This window comes from Borostomias antarcticus (assembly GCF_949987555.1).
Source record: "Borostomias antarcticus genome assembly, chromosome: 28".
NCBI lineage: Eukaryota > Metazoa > Chordata > Actinopteri > Stomiiformes > Stomiidae > Borostomias > Borostomias antarcticus.
Genome location: NC_140261.1, coordinates 3,483,883 through 3,493,882, shown reverse-complemented (window position 1 = coordinate 3,493,882; position 10,000 = coordinate 3,483,883). Strand labels below are relative to the sequence as shown.

The 10,000-nt window shown below is 48.0% G+C and overlaps 1 protein-coding gene across 1 annotated transcript in view; it reads left to right on the top strand.

The window, feature by feature from the left end:
• Nucleotides 1-10,000, top strand: part of LOC311326532 (ecto-NOX disulfide-thiol exchanger 2-like) — a 94,126-nt gene that overhangs the window by 54,269 nt on the left and 29,857 nt on the right. Inside the window, exon 4 of the mRNA XM_084459438.1 lies at nt 7,653-7,859. Within this exon, the coding sequence (XP_084315564.1) occupies nt 7,653-7,859 (207 nt within the window). The remainder of the gene's footprint in view (nt 1-7,652; nt 7,860-10,000) is intronic.

Below are 10,000 nucleotides of genomic sequence, written 5' to 3'. Positions count from 1 at the left end.
CTACCTACCTACCTACCTACCTACCTACCTACCTACCTACCTACCTACCTACCTACCTACCTACCTACCTACCTACCTACCTACCTACCTACCTACCTACCTACCTACCTACCTACCTACCTACCTACCTACCTACCTACCTACCCACCCACCCACCCACCCACCCACCCACCCACCCACCCACCCACCCACCCACCCACCCACCCACCCACCCACCCACCCACCTACCTACCTACCTACCTACCTTACCTACCTACCTACCTACCTACCTACCTACCTACCTATCTAATGCTTAAGAAGACGTGAGATGATCTATCTAATGCTTAAGAAGACGTGAGATGATCTATCTAATGCTTAAGAAGACGTGAGATGATCTATCTAATGCTTAAGAAGACGTGAGATGATCTATCTAATGCTAAAGAAGACGTGAGATGACCTATCTAATGCTAAAGAAGACGTGAGATGATCTATCTAATGCTAAAGAAGACGTGAGATGACCTATCTAATGCTTAAGAAGACGTGAGATGATCTATCTAATGCTTAAGAAGACATGAGCTATAAAGGAGTAAGACTCCATGGTCTTTCCTGGACTCCATGTAAGCTGACTGCTCTTTATGAACCCTCCAGGGTCCACCTCCCTCTCTCTCTCTCTCTCTCTCCTCCCTCTCCTCTCTCTCTCTCTCTCTCTCTCTCTCTCTCCATGCTGTCTCCTGTCCTTGTGCATCGTAAACGTCAGTATTGACTCTGGCAGTCAGAGGAATCGCTATAGCTCACCTTCTCACTTAGCTCAGCTGAACTGCATTCACATCACTTTCAAGTGTGGGGGGGGAGGGAGAGAGAGAGAGAGGGTGAGAGAGAGAGAGGGGGGAAGAGAGAGAGAAAGGGGTGAGGTTAGAGGGGGGAGGTGAAGCTCTGTGGAATTGCTAGAGGGACCTCTATGAAGACAAAACACGGGGAGTGTTAAATATGCCAGGCTGCAGAGGTGATGCTCTTCTCTCCCTCTCCCCCCCTCCCCCCCTCTGTCGTCCGCTCATGTCCACTCTCCCTCCCTCGGGTCGGCTGCAGCTAATTACCTGACCGCCTCCGTGTCCTTGAGACCGGTCAGCTCCAGTTCAGGGTCAGGGCCACGAGACTTGAAGCCTTTTTGTCAGCCAAGCTGCAGTATCGACCGTGTCACCACGCATGCTCCCGGGATCGTAACACAATTATCTGTTTACAGGAGATGTGGGTGTGCTTTATAGGACCATGGCATGACTAAAAATCCTAAAATCTGGCATTATATGGTCCAGAATTCTATGTGTTCCATGTGAGGGACAGATGATTTAAATACACGTTATCCCACGAGCTGAGAGTCTTGTGATATTGTGTGTTGTTGTGTGTCTCGGTGTTAAAAAGCATCTTTAGTTTGCCAGAGTTTATTTGCATGCATCTCCTGAGACCTCCCCTATAATATCTCATCTCAGAGAGAAGTGTCTGGAAAAGTTTTCAGAGCCTTGTCACATTACACATGTGTGTAAGTTAATATTTCCCTTAAGTTCTGACTTTAAAATAGAATCTGTTGCACAAACACCCTTAAGTATTCCCCTTATGGTTTCCTTAAGATGTCCCTCAAGTATTTAAGGTTTTCTACTTATCTCGGTCTAATACTTAAGGAGTCCCTTAAAGTCCGTTAAGATGTTGCACAAAAGACCTTAATAAGCAAAATAATGGAAAAAACGTAAGGAACCTCTACCCCAACCTTAGCTAAGTCACATGGCTGCGCTTATGAACATAAACGATGGAAATCGCGTCCCAAGAAGAGTGTTCCGCGACAGGGAGAACCCACTAGAACCCACTAGACACTCTTAGTGAGGAGCGACTGATATTTCATTACAGATTTGATCGACAGTCCATTTTTTTCCTCACAGCGTCGCAGGACGTTCCACATGCAAGCAAACCAATGGTCACCATGGAAACTACAATTTTACTGCTGTAGAATCTATTTCCTTGTATGAAAAATCTTGAACGTTTCTCCTTAAGCTAAGTGGACGACCATCTAAAAATCCATTCTGAGGACGACCTAATGAATTACACCAGGATTAGAAGTAACTTAAGCTTTTGTCCGGCGCGTCCCCAACATTTTGGTAAACCGCCTGACTACTCCACCTCTCCTTCCCCAAGCATTGGCTGCGTTCCGAATCGCATACTACCCTACTATATAGTATGCCAAAACAGGATGTAGTATGTCCCAATACATAGTATGCCACATGCAGTATGGCAAAAGTACCAGGATGACCTACTACATCCAGTCGTATTTTGCAGTATGCAAGCCAGCAGGCTTTTCTGGCTATTCTGACCCACAATCCTGTGCGCAGCAGAAATGTGCGTCACATGTGCGAGTCGTGACAACTGTAGACGAATGTCGCGTTATGGACAGCGACGGATGTGGGCAAATTTCAAGGCGCAATGTTATGACAAGGTAGTATGTCCCAATTGGATGCCTACTGCTTGCAAAGTACGTACTTTCTAAGGGCAGCTGTAGTAGGTACTGGTAGTAAGAAGTAGAAGTATGCGATTCGGAATGCAGCCATAGTCTTTTATGTTGGGTGTGTGTTCATGATATATGTCTACTCAGGATGTGTGTGTGTGTGTGTGTGTTCATGATTTGTGTGTTCAGTGTGAAGAGGCACTGTCACTAGATGATGCCATGAGGAGAAATCGAGATAGAGAGACGGGTGGGGGGAGAGAGAGAGAGAAAGAGAGACAGAGAGAGAGAGGGGAGAGTGAGCGAGAGAGAGATAGTCGCGGGAAAAAGGGGAGGGGTCAAACGTTTTCCCCTCGACTCCCTGGTGGGCACGTATACCATGTGCACGTGCGTCTGGGTGAGGCTAGAGGACAATGACGAGTCACTGGCCTGTTGTCTCAGGTGCTCTTCTCAACCCTTGTGTGTGTGTGTGTGTGTGTGTGTGTGTGCATGTCAGAGATTATGTGTGTGTGTGTGTGTCAGAGGGGAGCTCGCTGCATATGGCGCCTTTCACTCGGAGCGCGACCCCGAGCCCTACTCACCGTCATCATGACACCGGTACACCCTCGCTGACCTTTCTCTGAGCACCCAGCTTGTAGTCTCTCTCTTCTCTCTCTCTCTCTCTTCCAAGAGCCTGTAGTATGTCCCCCCCCCCACCGCCTTCCTTGACGCCGACACAACGTGCCCCCCCATCCCGCTCCGTGCGGTGTGCCAGTAGTCCTCCCCTCAGTCGGGATCCGTCTGCGCTGCCGTGGAGCTCCAGCGCCTCTCTGACGGTCAAGCGGACCATCGGTCAGTCTCTTCCCCGCGTCGTTCGTCTCTCTGGCCGCCGCGCATCTCCTGTCCCTCTGACCGCCGAGGGAGACAGCCTGTCCATAATCACCCCGGAGGGAGATAGCCGAGATGCCCTTCAGATCCCCACACTCCCCAGGGGAACGCTGAATGTGTGTGTGTGTGTGTGTGTGTGTGTGTGTGTGTGTGTGTGTGTGTGTGTGTGTGTGTGTATGTCTGTGTTGTGTGATCTCTGCGGCCCGTCAAGAAGCCCTGACATGTTCGCTATCCCTATCAATTACGGCAAGAATGTTGAACACACACACACACAAACACACACAAACACACACACACAAACACTCACAGCAGTGACTTATGACAGGTTTTCTTTCTCAGTCTTATCTGCCCTCACTTACTGTTGTCCTCAGGTGGTATGGGAGTGAGCACTGTTGTTCTCAAGAGTGTGTGTGTGTGTGTGTGTGTGTGTGTGTGTGTGTGTGTGTGTGTGTGTGTGTGTGTGTGTGTGTGAGAGAGAGAGAGAGGGGGAGTGCCTCCCTGGCTTTGCTCAGCCCTCCAGTGATGCATGTAGTGTCACTGGGCTTTCACTGGCTGAGCTATAGTATCACAGGTACTGTACACTGTTATCATGTATACAGGTGTGTGTGTGTGTGTGTGTGTGTGTGTGTGTGTGTGTGTGTGCGTGTGTGCGTGTGTGTGTTTATATCTGAAGGCCAACTGTCCAGAAGATATCGCCGGTTTGTTAAGTCAGCCTTCTTTATTGCAGACACGGCAGCTAAATGTCAGATATGCTGAGTGTGCTCACAACCTTTTCCCTTGTCCCCTCATTGTCCCCCACCCGATGGAATCAGGGAAGGGGGGGTGAAAACAGCACTTGTCTCTCTGTCCACTCTATGAGATGTACTAGAGCCCATCTCTAGCCTATGAGTTGTACTAGAGCCCATCTCTAGGAGTGCTAGCCACAGTTCATTTTTCCCATTGCTAATATTATTTTTTCCTTTGTATACAAAAACTTAAACTATACTATGTGTCTCAGATTTTTCATTTTGGATTGGTTTAGAATTATTGGGAATCGTTATTTAAAAGGGGACACGCTTATTAAAAAAATAAAAAATAAATAGACTTAAATTCTGGATCTTTGGTCGTGAGGGGGGGTTTGCTCGATCCCCCCGATCCCCCCCTGGCTACGGACCCCCCTTTGCAGCTATAACAGCTTCCACTCTTCTGGGAAGGCTTTCTACACGATTTTGGAGTGTGTCTGTGGGAATGTTTGCCCATTCATCCAGAAGAGCATTATGAGGTTAGACACTGGTGTTGGAGGAGAGGATCTGCGTCTTCGTCCACCTGAAGACCCGCAAGGACCAAGAAGGAGGACAGTCATATTTGACCCTGAGTGACTGTTGATGATGATGTTGTGTGTGTGTGTGTTGGTGTGTGTGTGTGTGTGTGTGTGTGAGAGAGAGAGAGAGTGTGTGGGTGTGTTCTAGTCTTAGCTCTCGCCCTTATCGTATTCGTAGGGTTAGAAGGAGGTCAGTCATATTTGACCCTGAGTGACTGTTGATGATGATGTTGTGTGTGTGTGTCTGTGTGTGTGTGAGAGAGAGAGAGTGTGTGTGTGGGTGTGTTCTAGTCTTAGCTCTCGCCCTTATCGTATTCGTAGGGTTAGAAGGAGGACAGTCATATTTGACCCTGAGTGACTGTTGATGATGATGTTGTGTGTGTGTGTGTGTGTTGGTGGGTGTGTGTGTGTGTGTGTGTGTGTGTGTGTGTGTGAGAGAGAGAGTGTGTGTGTGTGTGTGTGTGTGTGTGTGTGTGTGTGTGTGTGTGTGTGTGTGTGTGTGTATGTGTGTGTGAGAGAGAGAGTGTGTGTGTGTGGGTGTGTTCTAGTCTTAGCTCTCGCCCTTATCATATTCGTAGGGTCAGAAGGCGTTGGGGAGTGGGCCGGGTGCCAGAGACAGCCGTGACACAGTCTCTGCTTCCTCTGGAGGACAAAGCTATGAAACATTATTTTTTAAAGGCGACAGTTTGTATCCATAAAACTGCCCTGGGATCCTCGACATTTTGCCAAGCTTAAAGGCTTTTCTTCTTGACAAGGTGAAATAACGACACAAACAACAACAACACAGCTAATCCATGATGAGTGATGCTCTGTTTTGGTACAGCATGAGTTAGATGGCCTGGGGGCAAGGCTTCTGGGAGCCATCTGTTTCTATCGGCTGGCCAGGAGCCCATAGGCTGTCCTTCCCTGTCGCAGCGGCCTCGCTGACCTCCTCCCGTTCTCAGTCTGCCTACTAATAGCACACATCTCCCATCTTCATGTAGTTAGTATGTGTGTGATGTCAGACCTGTTTAAGTCAGGATGGCGAGGCCCGTATGGTAATCCAGACATGCACCAGAATCAGCATTCCATTGATTTCCTCACGCCATCCATGTAGACTCGGCTAATCACATTTCTCAGAATGAGAGGCCCAAATCTATTGGAGATTAGTTCAGTCAACACTCATCTGTGTTAGATTAGTCAGGTCTGCCATGCGGTGAACCGTGAACATTTAATCAGCCAGTTTTCTCGCCAGGGGGAATTCTAGCACATAGCCTGCAATCTCATTCTTAACAACAGGAAGATTAAAGAGATTGTGGTGGACTTTAGGAGGACAAGGAGAACAAATCCCGGCCCAGTGTTCATCGATGGCGAGGAAGGGGAGAGAGTCTCCAGTTTTTACCGTTCTGGTGATGCACAATACATTTCCCCTGGGCCAGACAGACCAACACCGCCATCAGGAAGACACAACAATGAAGGAAGCTGAGGAGAGCCAGAGCCAGACCACTGCAAAACCATGTGGTGACCAACGAGGACCAGAAAGCTCTGCAGATGGTCATCAAGATGGTCCAAGATATCACTGAGACACAGCTGCTGGCCGCTGAGGACATCTACCAGGGCCTCTGACAACATCTGTGATAGATCCAGCCAACCCTTCCCACCATCTCCTCAAACTAGTCCCCTATGGCAGGCCAGACAGGACAATACACGCGCCACGAGACTGAAAAACAGCTTTTTCCCCCAAAGCTGTCAAATTGTTGAACATGGTCTGACTCCCCCCCCCCCCCCCCCACACACACACACACACATACACACACTGGAGAAGAAGCAGAACACCGAGAAATAGAGTAGAAACATTACAACACACACATATACAGAAGCAGAATCACTGACTGAACTCTACTGTGCGATATGCCTATAGGCCATGCATTCACTTGTTTACACTGTAGTATTGCTGCTAAATTAATGCTGCTAATTCTTTATTGTTTATTTACACACTAGACTGCAATTTTTGTACTGCTCATATTGATTATTTTTTGTTTTTGTTTTAATTGTTATTAAGATTGTTTTAAATTCAGGGAGAACCATTGTTTTGTTTCATCTTGAATTCTCATGAATTCAACATTAATATGAGCCATCTATAGAAAGGTTTTCCAGACATATTGTCTTACAGTATGTTATCATCACTCTTGTAGTTAATTAAGGCCATGGTATAGATTCCACAGCTTATGTTAGATTGCTAGATTTAGATCTTAAATCAGTTCTCAGTATGAAGCTCCTGCATATTCTTTTTCATAAATTATCAGATCACATTATCGAGTCATTAAATATAACCTATAGACATGATAACACAGCTTCTAAATGCAATCGGGAATCAAGGATTAAAGGATTTAAGTCTCAGCAGGATCTGGAAAAATGCGTTTATCTGCAGTAGACTCGACTACTGTAACGGTGTGTTTACAGGTCTCTCAAAATAATCAATCAGACAGCTGCAGCTGATTCAGAACGCTGCTGCTCGAGTCCTCACTAAGACTAAGAAAGTGGATCACATCACTTCAGTTCTGAGGTTTTTACACTGGCTTCCTGCCTGTCAAATAAGTGACTTTAAAATACTGCTGTTGGTTTATAAAGCACTGAATGGTTTAGGTTTAATGTTTTATTTTTTGCATTTAGTTTTATATAACTGTTTATCATGTTCTTGCACTTTGTCCTGATGCTTTTAATGTCCTATGTAAAGCACTTTCAATTGCCTTGTTGCTGAAATGTGCTATACAAAAAAACGTGCCTTGCCTCACCTTGCCTAGTACTAGATTGGAAATGCAATGTGGTGTGTATTCTATGTCTTGGGGGGGATCACTTCCTTTATTTGTCAAGTCTTTCATGATGCCTTAGCAGTGCCAAATGTGTCATTGTGACACTGCAAACTACTCATTATATTCCTTAAACTGACTCTAAAATGTGTCTCTTTTGCAAACCTTGAGTATTTTTATTCCTTCCTCAAGTTAATACATCCGTTTCCTTCTCCCTCCTCATGTTGCCCAGACCTTCCCCCTCCGGCCATCAGAGGGCGCCCTCCCGGCTGTAAGACGGTGTTCGTGGGCGGCCTGCCAGAGAACGCCACCGAGCAGCTCATCGTGGAGGTGTTCGGCCAGTGTGGCGAAATCATCGCTATCCGCAAGAGCAAGAAAAACTTCTGCCACATCCGATTCGCTGAGGAGTTCACGGTGGACAAGGCTCTCTTCCTGTCTGGTGAGTTCCTGTCTCCATCCACCCTCAATGGACATAAATCAACTTTATGGGAGCTAGAGACCCTGACCAGGAAGTGCAGGAAGCCTTTCTACCAGTCATGAGACACCAGCAGGTCTTTCCTCATGTTATCTCCACTTCCCAACCATCAGACATAGATCTCTATGTCAAGGGCGTAGGTTTGGTTTCAACATTGGTAGGGACCATATAACAGTGTAGCCTGCATACACAATCTTTGCCGGGGACGAGAGGTAAACCTCTTAAATATTCATATATTTATGAAAGTGAATAATACTAATACAATGTTCTTAGTGTATCACATCCTGCCTGCTGCTGCGTCCCTCCACTCTCTCTCTCTCTCTCTCTCTCTCTCTCGGCTGCTGCGTCCCTCCACTCTCTCTCTCTCTCTCTCTGCTGCTGCGTCCCTCCACTCTCTCTCTCTCTCTCTCTCTCTCGACTGCTTCTGCGTCCCTCCACTCTCTCTCTCTCTCTCTCTCTCGACTGCTGCTGCTTCCCTTCACTCTCTCTCTCTCTTGGTTGCTGCTGCGTCCCTCCACTCTCTCTCTCTCTCTCTCTCTCTCTCTCTCGACTGCTGCTGTTTCCCTCCACTCTCTCTCTCTCTCTCTCTCTCTCTCTCTCTCTCTCTCTCTCTCGGTTGCTGCTGCGTCCCTCCACTCTCTCTCTCTCTCTCTCTCTCTCTCTCTCTCTCGACTGCTGCTGCGTCCCTCCACTCTCTCTCTCTCTCTCTCTTGGTTGCTGCTGCGTCCCTCCACTCTCTCTCTCTCTCTCTCTCTCTCTGCTGCTGTGTCCCTCCACTCTCTCTCTCTCTCTCTCTCTCTGCTGCTGCGTCCCTCCACTCTCTCTCTCTCTCTTGGTTGCTGCTGCGTCCCTCCACTCTCTCTCTCTCTCTCTCTCTCTCTCTCTCTCTCGACTGCTGCTGTTTCCCTCCACTCTCTCTCTCTCTCTCTCTCTCGACTGCTGCTGTTTCCCTCCACTCTCTCTCTCTCTCTCTCTCTCTCTCTCTCTCTCTCTCTCTCGGTTGCTGCTGCGTCCCTCCACTCTCTCTCTCTCTCTCTCTCTCTCTCTCTCTCTCGACTGCTGCTGCGTCCCTCCACTCTCTCTCTCTCTCTCTCTCTCGACTGCTGCTGTTTCCCTCCACTCTCTCTCTCTCTCTCTCTCTCTCTCTCTCTCTCTCTCTCTCGGTTGCTGCTGCGTCCCTCCACTCTCTCTCTCTCTCTCTCTCTCTCTCTCTCTCTCGACTGCTGCTGCGTCCCTCCACTCTCTCTCTCTCTCTCTCTTGGTTGCTGCTGCGTCCCTCCACTCTCTCTCTCTCTCTCTCTCTCTCTGCTGCTGTGTCCCTCCACTCTCTCTCTCTCTCTCTCTCTCTGCTGCTGCGTCCCTCCACTCTCTCTCTCTCTCTTGGTTGCTGCTGCGTCCCTAAACTCTCTCTGTCTCGACTGCTGCTGGGTTTCATACATAAAAATGATTTGATAAAAATTTAGATTTTCATTGGATTTTTAGACTGACATTCAACTCATAAATTGATATATCTGTCCATTAGGGGAGTCACAAAATACCAGACATTTAGTAGGCAATACCAATACCAATGTCCAAAAATTCTGAACTACCCCTTAAATACCCTGGCCCTTCCAATAATACCCTCTGCATTATTTACACTGGGTGTGTGGGCGCATAAGCAACAGTGCACACACGTGTGTGTGTGTGTGTGTGTGTGTGTGTGTGTGTGTGTGTGTGTGTGTGTGTGTGTTCGGTCTCTTGTGACTTGGTCCAGTTCTTCCGTATCAGGACGGCGAGACCGGAGCGCTGGTTCATATATCCTGGTCCGATGACAGAGCTGTGCTGCTGGCCCATAAATAAATGTTATTCATTTCCCCCACGCCCGTCAGTCCAGCAGCCACGCCGTCGCTCAGCCCGGCGCAGGACGGCCCAGTGCAGATCACAGCAGATCAGAGCCCCTCCCCCCCATGAAATATTTAACCTGTCTAGGAGCTTGAAGCACAGAGCAGGCTTAAGCAAACTGCTAGCGCCCACACATTTTTTCCAGCTCCATCTGCATCCATTGCTTCTCTGAAGAGATGGACTGATAGCGAAAGAGAGAGAGAGGGGAGAGAGAGAGAGAGAAA